This window comes from Dendrobates tinctorius, unplaced genomic scaffold, assembly GCF_039654945.1.
Source record: "Dendrobates tinctorius isolate UK_male_01 unplaced genomic scaffold, ASM3965494v1 ptg000018l, whole genome shotgun sequence".
NCBI classification, from domain to species: Eukaryota; Metazoa; Chordata; class Amphibia; order Anura; family Dendrobatidae; genus Dendrobates; species Dendrobates tinctorius.
The window spans coordinates 10,888,973-10,912,029 of NW_027361686.1; the positions used below are offsets into that span (position 1 = coordinate 10,888,973).

A 23,057-nucleotide genomic window follows, 5' to 3' on the forward strand; every position below is an offset into this window, starting at 1 on the left:
GATCGGCAGAAGTAAGATGGCGGTCGGCGTGCACGCCCTTTTATACCCCCTGTGACGCCCACCAAAGCAATCCAATCACTTGCATGCCCTTCTGAAAGATGGTGGTGACCCCTGCCTATGTCATCACGTTGCCCACAGTGTCCGTGGATCCTGATTGGCTGAAAAAGAGCGCAAAACAAACTTTTGAAACGCGACTTTGGCGCGTAAGTCGCCGACCTCGTGGCCGACCTCATCCTAGGGTCGGGTTTCGTTTCATGAAACCCGACTTTGCCAAAAGTCGGCGACTTTTGAAATTTTTCGACCCGTTTCGCTCAACTCTAGTGTCCAGCATTCTGCCCCAGCATCCAGCATTCTGCCCCAGCTTCCAGCATTCTGCATCCAGCGTCCAGCATTCTGCCCCATGTCCAGCATTCTGCCTCAGCATCCAGCATTCTGCCCAAGCATCCAGCATTCTGTCCCGCTTCCAGCATTCTGCCCAGCTTCCAGCATTCTGCCCCAGCGTCCAGCATTCTGCCGCAGCATCCAGAATTCTGCCCCAGTGTCCAGAATTCTGCCCCAGCGTCCTGAATTCTGCCCCAGCGTCCAGAATTCTGCCCCAGTGTCCAGCCCTCTGCCCCCAGCGTCCAGCATTCTGCCCCCAGCATCCAGCATTCTGCCCCCAACATCCAGCATTCTGCCCCCAGCATCCAGAATTCTGCCCCTAGCGTCCACCATTCTGCCCCCAGCATCCAGCATTCTGCCTCAGCGTCCAGAATTCTGCCTCTGCATCCAGCATTCTGCCCCCAGCATCCTGCCCCCATCATCCAGCATTCTGCCCCCAGTGTCCAGCATTCTGCCCCCAGCATCCAGCATTCTGCCTCAGCGTCCAGAATTCTGCCTCAGCATCCAGCATTCTGCCCCCAGCATCCATCATTCTGCCTCCAGTGTCCAGCATTCTGCCTCCAGCGTCCAGCATTCTGCCCCAGTCTCCAGCATTATGCCCCAGCGTCCAGCATTCTGCCCCAGCTTCCAGCATTTTGCCCCCAGCGTCCAGAATTCTACCCCATGTCCAGCATTCTGCCTCAGCATCCAGCATTCTGCCCCAGTGTCCAGAATTCTGCCCCAGCGTCCAGCATTCTGCCCCATGTCCAGCATTCTGCCCCAGCATCCAGCATTATTATTATTATTATTATTATTATTATTATTATTATTATTATGCATTTATATAGCACCATTTATTCCATGGCGCTTTACATGTCAAAAGGGGAATTATAGACAAGTGTAATATATACAAGAATAATAAACAAGTTTAAGACAAGGGACGCACAAGTACATAAGGAGAGGGGACCCTGCCCGCGAGGGCTCACAGTCTACTGGGATGGGTGAGGATACAGTAGGAGGGGGTAGAGCAGGTCGTGCGGTGGTTCAGTAGACCGAGGATCATTGCAGGCTGTAGGCTTGTCGGAACAGGTGGGTCTTCAGGTTCGTCTTGAAGGTTTCCGTTGATGGTGAGAGTCTGATGTGTTGCGGCAGGGTGTTCCAGAATATGGGGGAAGCACGGGAGAAGTCTTGTATACGGTTGTGGGAAGAGGAGATAAGGGGGGAGTAGAGAAGGAGATCTTGAGATGATCGAAGGTTTCGTGCGGGTAGGTACCTAGAGACCATGTCACAGATGTATGGAGACAGGTTGTGGATGGCTTTGTATGTCATGGTTAGGGTTTTGAATTGGATCCTCTGGGCGATAGGAAGCCAGTGAAGGGCCTGGCATAGGGGGGAGGCTGGGGAGTAGCGGGGAGACAGGTGGATTAGTCGTGCAGCAGAGTGTAGGATGGACTGGAGCGGTGCCAGAGTGCTAGAGGGGAGGCCAGAGAGTAGGAGGTTGCAGTAGTCGAGGCAGGAGATGATAAGAGCCTGCACTAGTGTTTTTGTCGTTTCGTGGTTGAGGAATGAGCGGATCCGGGAAATATTTTTGCGTTTGAGGCGGCAGGAGGAGGCGAGGGCTTGGATATGTGGTTTGAAAGAGAGTGCAGAGTCGAGGATCACCCCAAGGCACCGAGCGTACGGGACTGGGGAAAGAGAGCAGCCGTTGACATTGATGGATAAGTCTGGTGGAGGGGTAGAGTGAGATGGGGGAAAGATGATAAATTCTGTTTTATCCATGTTCAGTTTGAGAAAGCGAGCAGAGAAGAAGGCTGAGATAGCAGACAGACATTTTGGGATTTCAGTCAGTAAGGAGGCGAGGTTGGGTCCAGATAGGGCATTCTGCCCAGCATCCAGCATTCTGCCCCAGCTTCCAGCATTCTGCCCCCATCTCACAGTCTGCCCCGGGCCCCCCGGATCGCCGATCTTAAAAAAAAAAATTTCTTCTTACCTTGTTATCTGGCCGCACTCCAGCGGTGAGGCTCTGTCCCTCTCCCAGTCCCAAGTGGCACACTGAGTGATTGAAGTGGAGCAGAGCAGACCAGTATGTGACGTCAGGTGAGGGTGATGCTGTGGCTGGACCATTGTGCACAGGGGGGATTGCGGCGCTGGCTGGACCATGGTGTGGGGGGGGCCTGCCCGGGGGGCCCGGCAGGCGCTTGGTCTTCATTTAAAATAAATCTGAAGAAGCCTGAATAAAATGTAGGGGGGCCCTAGCGTGGACCGGGGGCCCTAGCGCGGACCGGGCTGCCAGCGTGGTTGGGCCCCCCTAATCACCGAGCCCCATACACATGTAAGGGCTGTCATGCCCCGATGGTGGCCCTGGGCGGATGGGAGTATTCATCAGCCGCTCCTGTGCTGTAAATAAATAAATAATTTTAAAATAAATGGCATGGGTTCTCCTATATTTTTGCTAACCAGCCAGGCAAAACTCACACCTGGGGGCTGCAACCCTCAGTTGTCAGCTTCAGCAACGCTAGTTATCAAGAATAGAGGCGTCCCCATGCTGTTTATTTTTTAAATAAATAATTTTAAACAATGGCGTGGGGTCCCCCCCATTTTTGACAACCAACCTTGATAAAGCAGACATCTGGGGGGCTGGTATTCTCAGGCTGGTAAGGGGCAATGGATATTGCCCCCCCAGCCTAAAAACAGCAGCCCACAGCTGCCCAGAAAAGGCACAACTATTAGATGCACCAATTCTGGCACTTTGCCCTGATCTTCCCACTTGCCCTGTAGTGGTGGCAAGTGTGGTTCATGTTTGTGGGGTTGGTGTCACCTTTGTATTGTCAAGTGACATCAAGCTCACAGGTTAGTAATGGAGTGGCGTCTATAAGACATCTATCCATTACTAATCCTATAGTTGCATGGTAAATAAAGACACAGCCAGAATAAAGTCCTTTATTTGAAATAAGACTAAACACAGTTTTCCATTTTTATTTAAACACCTAATTCCACCAAAGTCCTTGTTCTCCTGTAATAAAAGTAAAATAAAAAAGCAACAATATACCAAACCTGTCTGTCATTCTGTCCCACGCTGTTATCCATGTCTGGGGGGATAAACAATTTTCAACCTGGACGGAGCCAAGATGCATCCGTATAGGCTGAAAACCACTGGTGACTGAACGACTGTGAGCGCAGCCTCAGAGACCGGTGGTGACGACATAGAGGTTACGTGTGGTCACTGAGGCTCCTTTCCCATCTGGGCTGAACTGCGGTATCCTCGGTGACATGCCCGCTAGCACCATGGGATTATATTTCAAGCAGTCTCTTCTAATGTTTTTAGAAGAAATGGTATTAAAAAAACAAGACCTTGGTTAACTGAAGAAACTAAAATTCTTAAATTTTTCATTAGTGGGCCCCATAAAAAAATACCCAAAAAAGGGAGAAAAGTTCAAGGACCAAAGAATTTCTAATTACATTATTGGATACCGAATTTTCAGGCCAATGATGTATTGACCAATGAGAGGAAAACAAGATTCCATATCCTTTAGATGCATCGGTTGAAAATAAAAAAGGTAAAGAGTCTGCTAGAAAAAAGGTCTCTACCATTGAAATTTTAAAATCCTCCTTTAGTTCCGAGCAAATCCTGATATGAGAACAGGGGACAATTGGCCTTTCGTAGCATCATAAAGGTGCCTTAAAAACACCCAACCCATAGGAATAATCTGTAGCACAAAGTTTAACAAATCTAAAAGAGATTGAAGTTCATTCAGGGTGATCTTCTTTTTTAGTAAAAAAGACGACAAAGAATTGTGCAATTTAAAAATCTTCACATCAGGAAGTCTACATTCCATCCTAGTTGAATCCAAAGTTATACCAAGGAAGTATGACTGAATTGGTAAAACAGTTTTTTCAAAAGCAATCGGAATCCCAAACTCGCTGCAAATCAAAATAAATTTGTTCAATAGATCAAGGCAAATCTGGGAGCCAGGAGGGCAAATAAAAAGAAAATCATCTAGGTAATGCAGAATGCCCCCGATGGGGGAATCCGACTCGATGACCCACTGTAAAAAAGAACAAAAAGTCTTAAAATAAAAGCAAGAGAGAGAAAAACCCATGGGTAAGCATCTATCAAAGAAAAATGTATTATCAAAACAAAAACCCAAAGAATTAAAACCAGCTGGATGAAACGGGAGGAGTCTAAACGCTGCTTTAATATCCGATTTGGACAATAGAGCGTTTTGACTGAATTATTTAAGTAAATCTACCGCCGAATGAAAAGAAGAATAGTTCACTGAGCACAAAGATTATTCACCTCATTATTAAGTGAAAAACCATGAGGGTATGATAAATGATGAACCATTCGGAAAGAACCCGGCTCCTTCTTAGGGACAATACCCAGAGGGGAAATGCGAAAATCCAGGAATGGAGGAGAATCAAATGAACCTGCAATTCTGCCTAATTCCAATTCCTTGTATATTTTTTCTCCTGCATTATCAGGGGATTTCAACAAGGAGGGTAATTTATTGACCTATTTGTAACCCTTTCCTCCAAAAGGAGGGATATAAAACCCTTGAGAAAAATTCTGGAATAGCAATTCCCTACTCTCTGGATCTGGATACCTGTCTAATCATGCTGCCATTTTTTCCAACTTCACTGGTGTCGGGGCATTTGAGACTAAATTCTTTAACCATGGACTGCTGTGTGATCTGCTTTTTAAAACACTCAGACATGGGGTGGGAACCCCGCAGTTATTGAGCCATTTGGAAGACCTTTCGATAAGCGCAAAGCAAATGCCCTTCCTGTTGAAATTGTTGACAGGTTGCTTGACAAATGAGTGTCTCTGCGGGAGCATCATATTGACCAAAGTCCAACATCTTTGACACCCCAGATAACGTTTGGGTGAACATACAATTTCTGTCTAAAAGCCTCATCGTAACTCAACCAGGCCATGGCTCCAAAGTTACGATAAGCTTCTATAATTATGTGGATATGCTGAAAAAGTCCACTGCATAAATTAAGGAACTTTTCACCGAGAACAGCAGAGTAAATGGAAAATTCCTGGAGCCAGTTAGTAAAAGATTTAAGAGCTCCGCACTTTCTATCATCTAAATCGGATTTATCATCTTTCTTTTCAAATTTACAAAGCTGTTCCTTCTGTGGCAAAAGAGAAAACAGATCGACATAATTTTTTCTCCAAATAAGATCCTTGACGGAGGCGCTCAAATGGAAACCCAAAAGGGGATAGCTAACAAATCAACGCCTCCTTCAAAAGATTCTGTGGAACAAGACTGTTAGTAATAGAAGGTACACTGCTATCATCAGATTTATGCTGATTGGCTGTAGGTAAAGCAGAATTAGCTGCTTCACCTAAAGCCTCAGCCAAAATTCCCTTAACTAGTGATCTGAGGTTGGTGTGAGAGACAGACAGAGGCACATGAAACATCTCACTCCCTCTGGATAAACCGATGTCCTGGTCCAGATCTGCCTCCCGGTTCACGCTCAAGCCCTGTATATAGGGCAAACACAGCTGTGCAGATACTCACGAAGTGCAGTCTTCTTCCTCATCGGATTCCTGGGCTGCAGCTCTCCATGATGGTGCTACGTCCGGCACGGAACTGAGGGCGGCTACCGGTGTCGGTATGTCATCTGAAGGATGTGCCGCTGCAGCGCTTTTAAGGCTGTGGCGGTTGGACCCGCCGCCAGCGACTCCCGATGACACCACCAATCACGGCAGATGACGGCAATGAAAGTCTTGCGCAGGGCTGCAAGACTTCTGGGAACGGGGCCACTGTGACTTCACGCGCACTTCCTGTGCACAGCTGCTGGACTTCGCTGAAGATGCCGGAGGCGAGTATGACACCCTGGGCCTTCCTAATCCTCCGGGCAACCCTGCTTCTCCATAGCGTAGGCGATTCTTCACCCGGGGACTGGTGAGGGGAACGTGGATCTGGAGGAGGCGATCTGGGTTCGACTGCTGCTGAGGAAGGTTTAATAGCCAAGCAGCTTCTTAGCCATTCAGCTCCATCCTCTTCACCGGCCCTCACAACCAGCTGCTGTATAAGGCTCTCCATTCTTCAATCTTCTTTTCTTCTCATTAGATGAATGGTAATATTGGCAACGAACTAGGCCTTATATCGATAAAATCTTCCCGTTTTTTTCTGAATCCACCAATGAAAACGCATAAAAAGTGCGCCAAGAACAACTGGTCAGAACTGGAATCAACCTGCTTGTGGCTCCCTCAGCTTACTGATCTGACCTTTTGACCCTGACCTGATAGCTATAACCACAAAGGACTACGAAAACCACCATGGCAAAAAATTGATTATTTAGGGTCTGTGCTACCATGAGACCCCCCCATATTCTTTTTCGGAGGAGGGCTACCATTACCATAACCGATCTTATTCTCTCAGATGAGAGAAAATATATTTGTGTGACATGGCCTTGCTGTGATAAACATGGACAGCGCAGGATTACATCATGATGGCATGTGATTTTCACAAACACATAAGGCCTTATTTATTAAAAGAAAAGCTTGCTTTGTTGTCCATAATAACCAATTACAGTGCATCTTTCATTTCATAAACTCACCTGGTAAAATGAAAGCTGAACTGTGACTGGTTACTATGGGTATCAAAGATCGTTCTCCTTTTAGACATGTTTGATAAATCTGCCCCATATACTTGTATGGGACCATTCGGTTGATAAAAAGAAAAAAAAAACACGGACATATGAACAGCTAGAATGAAAAACACAGATAAATCACATATGCTATTCACAGATGTCTGAATGAAGTCCTATAAAAATGTAGAACTGTTGTGTTCTGAGCTGTCCTGCACTAGTGTGTTCTTCAGTAGTTGCTATATCTTGCAGCCGACCCTGTTACATCCCCAGGTTACCTAATTGCTTTATTACTATGCACATGTCAAATTTATTTTATTTCATACCTTACTAAATGCCATAATGTTTTGTCGTAGCTGATGTGTGCTGCCAGTAGTAAGTCATGGCTGGGTAGTGTAATGCCCATGTCCGTTAGATTCATGCTAAAATGTATATATAGTTCATTGCTGCCTTTTTATATGTGGTTAGGCTAGTTTCACACTATCGTTACCCACCGCTAAGCTCCGCCCCAGCCACGCCCCCTCCGGTCAGCTCCTCCTCTGAGCACATGACGCTGCATGCGACCAGCGTACCCTATATTTAGCGTTGGGTATGCTGCCTGTGCATTGGTATGGTTTTGCCGACACATGCGCCCTTTTTGCGCTGCGCCAACGTGCGCCAAACACATTCTGTTGCATTTTTGTGCACTCGGTGCAGCGCTAAAAGGGTGCATGTGTCAGCAAAACCATACCAGCGCACGGCCAGTGTACCCAACGCTAAATATTGGGTATGCTGGTCGCATGCAGCGTCATGCGCTCAGAGGAGGAGCTGACCGGAGGGGGCACGGCTGGGGGCGCAGCTTAGCGGCAGCCCTGCCCTGCGCTTGGTAATGCTAGTGTGAAACTAGCCTTACTATGACTGCGATACACACAATAATGCTGACAGGAGGCCATTAGTAGGGGTTTATAAGTCTGAGGGGCTGCTCAGTAAAGGGTTTTGTAACCCCTTATTTGTGTCTTTTAACCTCTCCAAACATGGTGGGTGCATCTGGCACCTGTCTCTAACAGCAGCGACTGGAGCTATCTACTATTGCAGCTGGTAAACCATTTAGATACTGCTGTCAATCTCTACAGCGGCACTTAAAAGGATTAAACGTAGTTGGCATGAAACCAATAGTATTCCTCACAAAATAATAATAATATTCGATCCCTTCAAAACTACATATCATATACCTATAGCATCACAGAAGGAGCGGCCTGGTCAAATATAATAAAATATACAACTTTATTAAATTAGAATATAAAATATACTAGACACATTATGTAAACTACAGGAGTACAGGAGTAGCTGTATAATATGATGATTGCAATATAATAAGAGGATAAAAGTGTTGATGGGAGGAGGAGGAGAAGGAGGAGGAGGAGTTCTTCTTTAGTTCCGTCTGTTCCGTCAGGACAGATGAACACAGTATCTGAATGGAAGTGTGAACATAACCTGTAATGCTCTGGAACCATTAAGATGTGTGCACAAGATGCGTTTTTTATGTGTTTTTTTCCATGTGGAATTGGCACAAAAATGCAGTGGAATCCTTATGCCAGCAAAGAGAATCTTGAAGTGCTGTGCACATGATCAGTAGTTTTCCTTTCAGGATTTGCTGTGCATCTGTAGTATGTCAATTCTTGGTTCGTTTTTGTCTGTGTTTTTGACCCATTGAATGCACAGGAAAAAAAAGCAAACAAAAAGACATAAAAAACGCAGCGTTTTTGCTGCCAAGAGCTGCAGAAACCTTGCAGAAATTTCTGCAAGAAATTACTCAATGTGCACACATAACCAAGTCTGTTATAGAACGGAGTCCTGTGTACACCTGGATCCCTTCTGCCCACCATAAGGGAGGCCTCTCTACTGATGGGACCACTGTATCCTATATTAATAGTTTTATGTGTGTATTTTGCTAGTGTTTTGTCATTTGTTTAAACATTTTCGAAATCTTTCATATGTGTGTTGTGGAGGCATTAGACACATTCAATTTTCTTTTATAAATGTCTTCATGTTGCTTTTCTCAATTTATACCTGCCCTTTCTATTTTCCAGCAGGACGTCTCTGGCCACATTGAGAGCCATACATTTGCAACAAGCTCCATGAATCAGTTTTGCATCCTCTTTAAACGCACATTCCTCTCAATCCTGAGAGATACGGTATGTTAAAGGACGACGATCGGTATGAAATTAACGTAATTGGGAAGGAGGGAGAGATTCACAGTACTGTGCAAAAAGTTATATTCAAGTGTGGAAAAAATGCTGCAAAGTAAGAATGATTTCAAAAATAGAAGTGTTAATTGTTTATTTGTTATCGGTTAGCAAATCGAGAAGATCTGTGGTTAGTTCTCCGAGATGTTTGGAGCAACCTCCCTTTCGAGTTCCTTCAAAATTGTGAAAGTGAACGCGTGAAGACCTGATGTTTTGGTTCTCTTTTGGAGGCAAAAGGTGGTCTTACTAAATATTGATTTGATTAGATTTTGTTCATTCACTTTACATTTTGTTAATTGTTAAAAATAAACTATTAACATTGCTCTGTGTGAAAGCATTCTTACGTTGCGTAAAACTTTTGCATAGTGCTGAATATCTGGGGGTGTTGTGGTGATAGACGTAAGACGTTTTTTTCCCACACTCTCTTGGACTGTATTGTATTTTTGCTGTCCCAGGTTCCTGTGCTCATTTGTATAGATGTAAAACTTTCTTTTTGCACCCAAGGATTTGTGTTGTTTGTCTTCCTTGGCCATGAGCTTTTCTTTTCTTTTTTCCTATGTTTTTCTCCCGATGAGTCTGTTTCTATCACATGATGCTGCCTGTTCTGTTCTTCTTGCAGGCAACGAGTTCTCTCTGTATGGGGGCATTACATGTGATGTTGCTTGTACTTTCCCACCCTCCCAGGTCCTGACTCACCTGCGTTTCATGTCTCACCTGTTTATCGGGGTTCTGATCGGGCTGCTGTACCTGCACATTGGTGATGATGCCAGCAAAGTATTAAATAACACAGGCTTCCTGTTCTTCTCCATGCTCTTTCTTATGTTTGCAGCTCTTATGCCTACAGTATTAACCTGTAAGAGCAACTATTAAGTCAATAGATTTTATTGGTATTAATATTCTAGTCATACATTTTAAAGGAGTTTTCCAAAGAACAGAAGATTTATCACCTCCATCCATCACTAATCATGCAGTCCTGAGTCCTCCATGCCTCCTTCCCAGCACATGAGGAGGCGTTTTGTATGGAATGGTGCTCAAGCTCTCACTTTATAGAACTTTCTACAAGTACAGAAAAAATCTGAGTGCAATTACTTGGTTAGTTCCCCTAAAGTTTAACTGTTAGTCTGGGATCACACTACTGTGTGTGATGCGAGAAACTCGCACGAGTCTCTCGCATCAACACCCGGCACTACCGCCGGCACTCAGGACCGGAGCTGCAGCTGCATAGAAACACATGCAGCTTAACGCTCCGGTACTGAGTGTAAGTTTCTCGCATCACACACGGTAGTGTGATCCCGGCCTTAACCACATTCTAAATGGGGAACTCAGGTGCAACCTGTGGATAGGTAATAAATTTTCCTTGTGGGAAAACCCCTTTAAGCTGGCCATAGTCATTAGAAAAAAGTCTGGCCAAACTACCATCAGATGACATTTTCATCCAAACTTTTATTTTTTGAGCTGACATAAAGAACCACAACTACACCACATGTTGAATATACTTTTACTTCCATGCTGACTGCATCATTTTCCCCATTTTCATTATACATTAAAGGAAGGCAAAAACTGACACAAATGTGTGATACGCAAGGAGAGCATGTTTTCTTTCTTAAAAAAAAAAATATTTATGTGAAGTCCCAACCACAAACCTGTTCCCACAATATAGTAAGGGACGTGTTCTTTATGCTATGGTTTAGATATTCCTAGAATGGCTTCTGTGAATACGGTTTATCTACGTAGTAAATGTTCTTCTAACTATAAACAACTTTTGCAATCAGAAAAGTGAGAAAAACCTCTGTAATATATTTTATAACGGAAAAAAGTATTTTTCTACACTGGACAAGACTTCACATCTGATACCCGACTGCTGACTGATAATGTACTATAAATTCACACACAAGGCAGAGATGGAGATGATTTACAGCTTCACTGAGAGGTCAAATGACATGCTTCCCAGAAACACAAGAGCAGATTATACTGAATACTCCAGTGATGGATCGATAACACAACGGCTTGGTATTGCTGTAAGATGTTTCATAGTTTTTTTTTTCTGCGGCAAAACCTGCACTCTTGGCAGAAAAGAAGCAGCGTAAAAAATGCAGGTTTTGGATCAATTTTTGGTGTGTTTTTGCTACGCTTTTCAGGATCCAAAAGTTCAGTTTTGGTTCCACCACAGAAGCATGAACACAGGTCACCAGTCAGGGGCGGACACTGACAGCTTGGGGCACCTGTGCAAGAAATATGTCTGGGCCTCCTTCCTTTTATGGCGACAAAGCTACATATGTATATATATAGCCACACACACATACATGTATATACATTACATAGTCTCCTTTATTATGTACTAGCTGGAGAGCCCAGCGCTGCCCGGGCATAGTAACTAACTACAGTTAGTTATAGCAAATTATAATGATTATATCTATCTATATATATATATATATATATATATATATAAAGCTGAGTGTAGAGCCCCGCCCACTCCGCATAGCCACATTCACTATAATATCCCTCATCGTCCCTTCAGCCAGAGCTACCGGACTACTACCCCTAATATCCCACATCGTCCCATACCCAGAGCCACCGGACTACTACCCCTAATATCCCACATCATCCTGTCAAAGCCACCTGACTACTACCCCTAATATCCCACATCATCCCGTCAGCCAGAGCCACCGGACAACTACCACTAATATCCCACATTATTCCGTCACAGTCACCGGACTACTACCCCTAATATCCCACCTCATCCCATCAGCCAAAGCCACTGGACTACTACCCCTAATATCCCACATCATCCCATCAGCCAGAGCCACCGGACAACTACCCCTAATATCCCACATCATTCCGTCAGCCAGAGCCACCGGACAGCTACCACTAATATCCCACATCTTCCCATCAGCCTGGAGTCAGAACCAGAGCGCTAAGTGTAATGGTCCTAACTTCCATACCGGGGATCGTCCCATCAGCCAGAGCCACCGGACTACTACTCCTAATATCCCACCTCATCCCATCAGCCAAAGCCACCGGACTACTACCCCTAATATCCCACATCATCCTGTCAACCAGAGCCACCGGACAACTACCCCTAATATCCCACATCATCCTGTCAGAGCCACCAGACTACTACCCCTAATATCCCACATCATCCCGTCAGCCAGAGCCACCGGACAACTACCCCTAATATCCAACATCATCCTGTCAGAGCCACCAGACTACTACCCCTAATATCCCACATCATCCCATCAGCCAGAGCCACCGGACTACTGCCCCTAATATCCCACATCATCCTGTCAACCAGAGCCACCGGACAACTACCCCTAATATCCCACATCATCCTGTCAGAGCCACCAGACTACTACCCCTAATATCCCACATCATCCCGTCAGCCAGAGCCACCGGACAACTACCCCTAATATCCAACATCATCCTACCAGAGCCACCAGACTACTACCCCTAATATCCCACATCATCCCGTCAGCCAGAGCCACCGGACTACTGCCCCTAATATCCCACATCATCCTGTCAGCCAGAGCCACCAGACAACTACCCCTAATATCGCAAATCATCCCATCAGCCAGAGCCACCGGACTACTCCCCCTAATATCCCACATCATCCCATCAGCCAGAGCCACCGGACTACTACCCCTAATATCCCACATCATCCCGTCAGCCTGGGGTCAGAACCAGAGCGCTCAGTGAAACGGTCCTAACTTCCATATCGGGGATCCCTTTTATAGAAGCCTGGGGTGAGAATCAGAGCGCTGAGGGATTTACCCTAACTTCCATACTGGAGATCCCTTTAAGAAAGCCTGGGATCAGAACCAGAGCACTGAGTGGATTTGCCCAGACTTGCATACCAATGATCCCTTTAATAGAACCCTTGGGTCAGAATCAGAGCGCTGAGGGATTTGCCCTAACTTCCGTATAGGAGATCCCTTTAAGAGAGCCTAGGATCAGAACCGGAGCATTTGAGGGCAATTGCCCTGACTTCCATACCAGGGATCCCGACTCAGTACCAAAGTGCAGATTGGATTTGCCCTCACTTCCATACCGGGGATCCCTTTAAGAAAGCCTGGGATCAAAACCAGTGCGCTGGATGGATTTGCCCTGACTTGCATACCAATGATCCCTTTAATAGAACCCTGGGGTCAGAATCAGAGCACTGAGGGATTTGCCCTATCTTCCGTACAGGAGATCCCTTTAAGAGAGCCTGGGGTCAGTACCAGAGCATTTGAAGGCAATTGCCCTGACCTCCATACCGAGGATCCCTTTAAGAGAGGCCTGGGGTCAGAACCAAAGCACTGGATGGATTTGCCCTGCTTTCCATACCGGAGATCCCTTTAAGAAAGGCCTGGGGTCAGTACCAAAATGCTGAGTGGATTTGCCCTAACTTGCATACCAATGATCCATTGGAGGGGGGATTCAGTTCTGTCATGTGCTCTGTGCTCCTTTCTGGGGGGCAGACAATGGCTGGGAGCTTATGTTCCCAGGGATGCTAGATTTCTCCCACCATGTCAGTGTCTGCTGAGGTGTTGTCAAGTGGGAAAACTTGCTCATAGCAACCAATCACAGCTCAGCTTCTTTTAACCAGCTCTGGTGAAATGAGAGATGCTTAGTGATTGGTTGGTGATACACACACACATACATACATACATACATTCAGTTTAATACAGTCATATGTTAAAGTTTGGGCACCCCTATTAATGTTAACCTTTTTTCTTTATAACAATTTTGGTTTTTGCAACAGCTATTTCAGTTTCATATATCGAATAACTGATGGGCTCAGTTACATTTCTGGATTCAAATGAGGTTTATTGTACTAACAGAAAATGTGCAATCTGCATTTTAACAAAATTTGACTGGTGCAAAAGTATGGGCACCTCAACATAAAAGTGACATTAATATTTTGTAGATCCTCCTTTTGCCAAAATAACAGCCTCTAGTCGCTTCCTGTAGCTATTAATGAGTTCCTGGATCCTGGATGAAGGTATTTGTGACCATTCCTGTTTACAAAACAATTCCAGTTCAGTTAAGTTTGATGGTCGCCGAGCATGGACAGCCCGCTTCAAATCATCCCACGGATGTTCAATGATATTCAGGTCTGGGGACTGGGATGGCCATTCCAGAACATTGTAATTGTTCCTCTGCATGAATGCCTGAGTAAATTTGGAGCGGTGTTTTGGATCATTGTCTTGCTGAAATATCCATCCCCCGCGTAACTTCAACTTCGTCACTGATTCTTGCACATTATTGTCAAGAATCTGCAGATACTGAGTTGAATCCATGCGACCCTCAACTTTACCAAGATTCCCGGTGACGGCATTGGACACACAGCCCCAAAGCATGAAGGAACCTCCACCAAATTTTACTGTGGGTAGCAAGTGTTTTTCTTGGAATGCTGTGTTTTTTAGCCTCCATGCATAACGAGTTTTTGTATGACCAAACAACTCAATCTTTGTTTCATCAGTCCACAGGACCTTCATCCAAAATGTAACTGGCTTGTCCAAATGTGCTTTTGCAAACCTCAGGTGACTCTGTTTGTGGCGTGCTTGCAGAAACGGCTTCTTTCGCATCACTCTCCCATACAGCTTCTCCTTGTGCAAAGTGCGCTGTATTGTTGACCGATGCACAGTGACACCATCTGCAGCAAGATGATGCTGCAGGTCTTTGGAGGTGGTCTGTGGATTGTCCTTGACTGTTCTCACCATTCTTCTTCTCTGCCTTTCTGATATTTTTCTTGGCCTCCACTTCTGGGCTTAACAAGAACTGTACCTGTGTTCTTCCATTTCCTTACTATGTTCCTCACAGTGGAAACTGACAGGTTAAATCTCTGAGACAACTTTTTGTATCCTTCCCCTGAAAAGCTATATTGAATAATCTTTGTTTCAGATCATTTGAGAGTTGTTTTGAGGAGCCCATGATGCCACTCTTCATAGGAGAATCAAATAGGAGAACTACTTGCAAGTGGCCACCTTAAATACCTTTTCTCATGATTTGATACACCTGGCTATGAAGTTCAAAGCTCAATGAGGTTACAAAACCAATTTAGTGCTTCAGGAAGTTAGTAAAAAGTAGTTAGGAGTGTTCAAATCAAGAAAATGATAAGGGTACCCATACTTTTGCACCGGTCAAATTTTGTTTAAATGCAGATTGCACATTTTCTGTTAGTACAATAAACCTCATTTGAATCCAGAAATATAACTGAGTCCATCAGTTATTAGATATATGAAACTGAAATAGCTGTTGCAAAAACCAAAATTGTTATAAAGAAAAAACGTTAACATTAATAGGGGTGCCCAAACTTTTACATATGACTGTATATAGAGATATTGCTGTCCCTTTTACAGTGCCCTCTCTTGTTATGTACAGTACTATCCCTTGCATATTGGATTATATAGAGCCCTGTTTTTTATTACATACCGTCTTGTCTTGTTAGCTGTAGAATCATAGAGTCATAGAATCGTAGAGTTGGAAGGGACCTCCTGGGCCATCTGGTCCAACCCCCTGCTCAAAGCAGGATTCGCTAAATCATCCCAGTCAGATGTCTGGCCAGCCTCTGTTTGAAGACTTCCATTGAAGGAGAACTCACCACTTCTCGTGGCAGCCTGTTCCACTCATTGATCACTCTAACTGTCAAAAAGTTTTTTCTAATATCTAATCTGTGTCTCCTCCCATTCAGTTTCATGCCATTGCTTCTAGTCTTTCCTTGTGCAAATGAGAATAAAGTTGATCCTTCTACAATGTGACAGCCCTTTAGATATTTGTAGACAGCTATTAAGTCTCCTCTCAGTCTTCTCTTTTGCAAACTAAACATTCCCAAATCCTGCAACCTTTCCTCATAAGACAGGGTTTGCAGACCGGTCACCATTCTGGTCGCTCTTTTCTGAACTTGCTCCAGTTTGTTGATGTCTTTTTTAAAATGTGGTGCCCAAAACTGGACACAATATTCCAGATGAGGTCTGACCAAAGAGGAGTAGAGGGAAATAATGACTTCACGTGATCTAGACTGTATGCTTCTGTTAATACATCCTAGAATTGCATTTGCCTTTTTTGCTGCTGCCTCACACTGTTGACTCATATTCAGTCTGTGATCTATTAGTATACCCAAGTCTTTTTCACATGTGCTGTCACTTAGCCCTATTCCTCCCATTCTATATATGCTTTTTTCATTTTTATTGCCCAGATGTAGTACTTTGCATTTCTCCCTGTTAAAAACCATTCTGTTAGTTGCTGCCCACTTCTCCAGTTTATTTAAATCTTTTTGAATCCTCTCTCTCTCTTCTCTAGTATTAGCTATCCCTCCTAGCTTTGTGTCATCAGCAAATTTAATCAGTTTACCCTCAATTCCTTCATCTAAATCGTTGATAAAGATGTTGAACAATACAGGGCCCAGGACAGAGCCCTGTGGTACCCCACTTGAGACATTCTTCCAACTGGATGTGCAGCCATTTACGACCACTCTTTGGGTCCGATCACTAAGCCAGTTATGAATCCACCTAACAGTTGCCTTGTCCATTCCATACTTAGTCATCTTTTCAATAAGGATTGTATGAGAGACTTTGTCAAATGCTTTGCTGAAGTCAAGATATACTATATCTACAGCATTTCCTTGATCCACCCAATCAGTGATACCGTCATAGAAGGAAATTAAGTTAGTCTGACATGACTTATTAGTTACAAACCCATGCTGACTCTGTTTAATCACTTCATTCTTATCCAGGTATTGACATACATGTTGTTTAATAATTTGTTCAAAGATCTTTCCTGGTATAGAAGTCAGACTCACCGGCCTATAGTTGCCTGGGTCCACCTTCTTCCCCTTTTTGAAGATAGGAACAACATTTGCTCTTCTCCAGTCTTCTGGCACTTCTCCTGGTCTCCAAGAATTTTCAAAGATTATGGAGAGGGGTTCAAAAATTTCTTCTGCTATCTCCTTCAGTACTCTGGGGTGTAATTCATCTGGACCTGGAGACTTGAATTCATATAGGTTAGCTAAGTGTTTCCTCACTATCTTTCTGTTTATAGATATCCTGGATTCTTCTATTCCCTTAATAGGACAGTGAATAACAGTTGATGTTACATTTCCTTTCTGAGAGAAAACAGATGCAAAATAGGAATTTAAAAGTTCAGCCTTCTCAATGTATAATGTAATTATGGGCTGATGGAGCATAGGAAAGCTTCCTTTCTAATGGAGGAGCTGATGGACTGGTAGTCTGGTCACCGGCTCCTCGATCAGCAGTCATTTTATATCTAAAAATAGAGGGGACTATGTAATAAAAGAGGACACTGTGAATAACAAAATTAGCAAGAATACACTATGTAAGAGACAGCACTATACATAACAGCAGAGGAAGCTATATAATAAGGGTCGGCACCATATATAACTAGAGAGGATGGTACGTAATAAGGGACGGTGTTATTCATAATAAAGGAGGAAACTATGTAACTAAGGATGGTGTTATACAAACAGGGCCGGCCCGAGAGATTACGGCGCCCTAGGCGAAACTATTTTGTTACGCCCCTACTATTCTTGGCAGTAGATGAAAACTTGGGATATAAATTTAGGAGCAAAATAAACCACAACAACAATGATTAATTAACTCTCTCCTAACTCTTTAATCTTCTGAGAAGTTGTATAGGACAAATATATACAAAGTAATGAATAACACAAAACAAAAACGACCATAGGTAATTAAAATTTTTGTTTCCTTGCCTTTTTTTTTAAAAGGATGACACTAAGTCACCGAGATTAATTTGTTTAGCAACTTCAGATTCTATCGAAATTGTTGCCAACCCAACCAACCTCTCTTGCGTCATATTTGCCCTTAAATATGTACACTTTTCTTTCCATCCCTAAAACTTTTTGCCTTTTGAAAAGATTTTTTATAATTTTTTCTATTTTTTCTCTGGCGCCCCCTTTGGGTCGGCGCCCTAGGCGCCTATACGTTCGGGCCGGCCCTGTATACAAAATAAGTGAGTACACTATATGCTAAGGGACTGTGTTATACATGATAAGTACGTACACTATATACTAAGGGACTGTGTTAGGCATAGTAAGTGAGTACACTATATACTAAGGGACTGTGTTAGACATAATAAGCGATGCCTTCCTCCACCTCCCCCTGTTCCTAAGGCCATTAGAAGTCCCCCTTCCTCCCATTCCAATCCCCCACACCCCTCATTGTCCTTCTCCCCCACCACTCCCATTATTGTCCTCTCCCCCACCCCATCATTTCCTCCTCCCCCACCACCCCCATTATTGCCCTTTCCACCAACACCATCATTGCATTCTCCCTCACCACCCCATTATCATTTCTTTTTCCCCCACCCCCCCATAATTGCCGTTTCCACTACCTCCATCATTGCCTTCTCCCCTACCACCCCATCATTGCCTTCTCCATGACCCCATCATTGACTTCTCCATCACCCCATCATTGCCTTTTTCCCATCACTCCCATCATTGCCTTCTCCCCATCATTCCCATCATTGCCTTCTCCCCATTACTCCAATCATTGCCTTCTCTCCATCACCCATCATTTCCTTCTCCCCATCATTCCCATCATTGCCTTCTCCATCACCCCATCATTGCCTTCTCAATTACTCCCATCATTTCCTTCTCCCCTTCACCCCCATCATTGCCTTCTCCCCATCACCTCCATCATTGCCTTCTCCCCATCACCCCATCATTGCCTTCTGCCTATCACCCCATCATTGCCTTCTCTCCATCACCCCATCATTGCCTTCTCCCCATCTCCCCCATCATTCGCCTATCCTCAACCTACACACACAGACACACACAGCACCATTGACCTCTCTGCATATTCCTCACAGCGCTACGCATGCAAGCACGCACACAAACACAAACCACCCCTCATCTCTAAACACACACATACATACAAAACACACACACACATATACATACAAAACACACACATACATACATACATACCAAACACACACACAGCACCTCTCACCTGTCCGCAGCCTCAGCATAACCGGTACCTGCGCTTCCTCGCTCTTGCACAGCCGGCCGCTGAATGATGACGTCATCCAGCAGCACTGCTCTCTGTATCAGAGACAGGAAGCGCGGGTGCTGGGCAGGAAGCAGGACGGATCCTTGCAGCTCTGCTCCTGCTATTTTCTCTTAAAGGCAGCGGAGCTGCTGGGATTGCACCCTGCCTGCCCCACATGAGGGCAATCTGGCCAGGGGCCCCCCCGGAGCCTCAGGCCTGGAGAAACAGCCAGATTGCCCTCTCTATTAGCCGCCCTGCAGGGTCCCCTTGGAGCCTCTGGGCCTCGGTGCAGCCGCATCGGTTGAACCGGCGGTATGTCCACCGATGTCACCAATGCAAGAGATATGTTCATGAAAAAATACACATACAAATATAACAGCTGGGGAATGTGAATTGGCCTGGAATAATTTACCTAAGACACTGGTAGAACATTGAGTTTGTAGGACACTGTTGACTTTCACACTTTGGTCTGCCATTGAGTTGCTCAGGCATTGTTCAATCTCACACCTTGGTTGGCTACAGGTATTGTTCAATCTCACACCTTAGTTGGCCAATGTTTACTTTTTACGCATCACTAATTTAATTAAACTGTACTAATCCAAATGGCCATCTCAGGTGACCAAGACAAGATGGTAAACCTGGAAACCTGGGAAAATCACAAAAATAAATGGGTTTCATATGCTGCTGTACTTGTTTTTTTTTCATTAAAAACGCTGAAAAACCTGATAACTGCATTTTTGCACTACCCATTGCTTTAAATGGGTGAAAAATGCTGACAAAACGTGACATGAAAGTGATCTAAGTGACATGCTCGACTGAGCAAAAAAACATGCAAAGCACATAATACTGGACACACAAAATCCCATATACATAAATCTCATGGGAAAATACGAAGAGATCCCAGATATTAAAAACCAATATTTTATTAAATACTTATAATAAAATCAATTAATTCATAAAAAGCAAAATACTGTCTAGGGGACACCAAAATCAATCAAGACAATAATTTTGTACAAAGAAACATGCAGAGGGTACAACAAGACTGCCAATACTGAGTATAGAGAGAAAAAGCCTAGTATATCAGTATTATGATCAGCATTTTAAGTAAATATAAAGTGCTGGTATAATTATACACGTCAAAACATCAAATGACATATAACTTATTGTAGTGATGTGATGAGATAATCATATATGCAAGGCATGAAAAATAAATGCTGTCAGTGAAAACTCTAATATAATCCCATAGTCAATTCAAAGATGTGGCTCAAAACATCATATTCTAAAAGACATATTGTGGTGATGTTATAAGATAATAGTATATCAGCATATATACTAGCAGTAATAGCCCCTGTGACCATCCCTCAAGGCAATACCTAGCCGCGTGGGAATAAATGGTGCTAAAGAATGACAAAATAATATTTACCAATAGAGAGACATGTGTGCACTCGGCGTCCCCTCACCCCGACGCGTGTTTTGCCACCTTGCTTCTTCCACGCCCCCTGGGATCTCTTCGTATTTTCACATGAGATTTATGTATATGGGATTTTGTGTGTCCATTCTGTTTGAAGTGCCCTATGTGATTTTGGACATTTATGTAATAAAGCACATAATACTGATGACAAAAAAAAACAAAGTGTGTGCATGATATTCCTGCAGTCTCATAGACTTTGCTGGTACTATAAAATGCCGCTAAAAATTTGCACAAAAAGAGCACTGAAAAACACCTAGTGTGAACATAGCCTTACAAACAGAAGAGGAAGTCCTACTTTCCTGTCCGTATCTCTCACATGAAGGATGTTATACAGCAGGAGTGGGTAGTTTTGCAGTGGCCTGAAACCGGGGATCACTTACTAGATGCAGCAGCTCCATCTGTGTGTAAGAGCCTTTCTCCTCGTCCATTCTTTATAGATTTGGATAGGAAGCAGATGTTGCATGATCTCTCAGTAAAGTTGAAAATCTCCAGCTTCACTCAACCTCATGTCTATAGATTTTATCAGTGAATTTGGACCATGTTAACAGGAGGGAGAATAGTTTGACAAGTGGAGAAAGTTTCTTTCTTTCATTTATTTCAAAGAGGTTTCATTACAAAATAGTTTTTCTATATTAACTTTTGATTTCTGCAAAGCTGTTTATAACTGGAAGCATATTACTATATTACAGTACATAAGGTTACTTAAAACTTGTCCATAAGCCAGCAGACTTTTCTCTTGTGTCTATGACAAGCTTTTTGGACATCTTTTTGTTCATACTTTTTTTTTTGTCTTATTTTACTATTTCACATTTACATGAAAACATTCTTACTGTTGTTAACCCTTATTCTCTTGGTTTTACCTTTTGTACATTGCTTCATTTCTTATATATATACTGCTCAAAGAAATAAAGGGAACACAAACAGCCTGTCGCAAATGGAATAGTGTTCCCTTTATTTTTTTGAGCAGTATATATACTGTATATACATATTTCTCCCCCCATCTTCCTATTTTTGGTTAGTCCATTCTACTTATGTTTCTTTATTTATTTTCTATTTTTCATCCTCTATTATAAACCTGTTTAATATTTACCCATAGTTCCTCTGGAGATGTCTGTCTTTCTCAGAGAACACCTAAACTACTGGTACAGCCTAAAGTCCTATTACCTTGCGAAGACAATGGCAGACATCCCTTTTCAGGTAAAGCGTCTCTAAAGATCCAATATTCAGTGTGTTCTATGAATGTTGTAAGCAAATGAAGTCCTAGGGAGATTTTATTATTAGGATCCCTAAGCTGTGACAAGCAGATAGAGAAACAAAAGGACTGACCAGTGATCAGGTGGGTGTCTCTGAAGGTTAAAACTTGCACTGTATCTGTGTACAAGGGCATATGAATGATTACAATCTAGGGGAGTAAAACAGCATTGTCTTGGGAAATTTTCATCATTTGCAGGCCCCCCACTCACTTCATGATTTGCAGTCCCCCTCTCTCTACTCACTTCATCGTTTGCAGCCCCCTACTCACTTCATGATTTGCAGTCACCTACTCACTTCATCATTTGCAGTCCCCCTCAATCACTTCATCATTTGCAGTCCCCCTCACTCACTTCATCATTTGCAGTCCCCCTCACTCACTTCATCATTTGCAGTCCCCCTCACTCACTTCATCATTTGCAGTCCCCCACTCACTTTATCATTTGCAGTGCCCCTTCCCTCCTTCACTTTATCATTTGCAATCCCCTTCCCCCGACTCTCTTCATCATTTGCTGTCCCCTTCCCCACACTCACTTAATAATTTGATGTCTCTTTCCCCCATTCACTTCATCATGTGCAGTTCCCCTCCCGCACTTCATCATTTTCTGTCCCCATCCCCTCACTTCATCATGTGCAGTCTCCCCACTCACTTCATCACTTCAACATGTGCATTCTGCCTTCCCCCACTTCATCATGTGCAGTCACCCACTCCCCCACTTCATCATGGGCAGTCACCCTCTCCCCCACTTCATCATGTGCAGTCCCCCATCCCCTCCATCACTCCATCACCTCCCCCTCACCCATTTAATTAATTTTATAAAGAAAACAAAAAAAAACATTTTTCATATTTCCCTCACTGTCGATCTCCTGCAGGCACAGCTCTGACATCATCGCGTATGTGCCATCACCTTACCAGTAGTCCAGAGGGCAAAGGGAGCGGGAGCTGCGCAGCCATCCAGAATAGATGGCCGTGGAGCTCTGAGAAAGGCTCCCACTGCCGAGGTGTGTACTGCTCACAGATCTTCATTGCATGATGGGGCCCTGTGATCAGAAGCACAAGAGGCGGGGCCCGGGCCCCTTACAGCAGTAAGGGCAGTAATGCCCTGATGGTGGCAATGCATACAGGGATGACATAATGGT

The 23,057-nt window shown here is 44.0% G+C and overlaps 1 protein-coding gene across 2 annotated transcripts in view; it reads left to right on the plus strand.

The window, feature by feature from the left end:
• Positions 1-23,057, plus strand: part of ABCG4 (ATP binding cassette subfamily G member 4) — a 173,419-nt gene that overhangs the window by 127,573 nt on the left and 22,789 nt on the right. For both annotated transcript variants that reach the window (XM_073566456.1, XM_073566457.1), the window contains 3 exons: positions 9,033-9,137; positions 9,873-10,041; positions 21,763-21,863. In XM_073566456.1, coding sequence (XP_073422557.1) covers positions 9,033-9,137; positions 9,873-10,041; positions 21,763-21,863 — 375 coding nt within the window. The remainder of the gene's footprint in view (positions 1-9,032; positions 9,138-9,872; positions 10,042-21,762; positions 21,864-23,057) is intronic.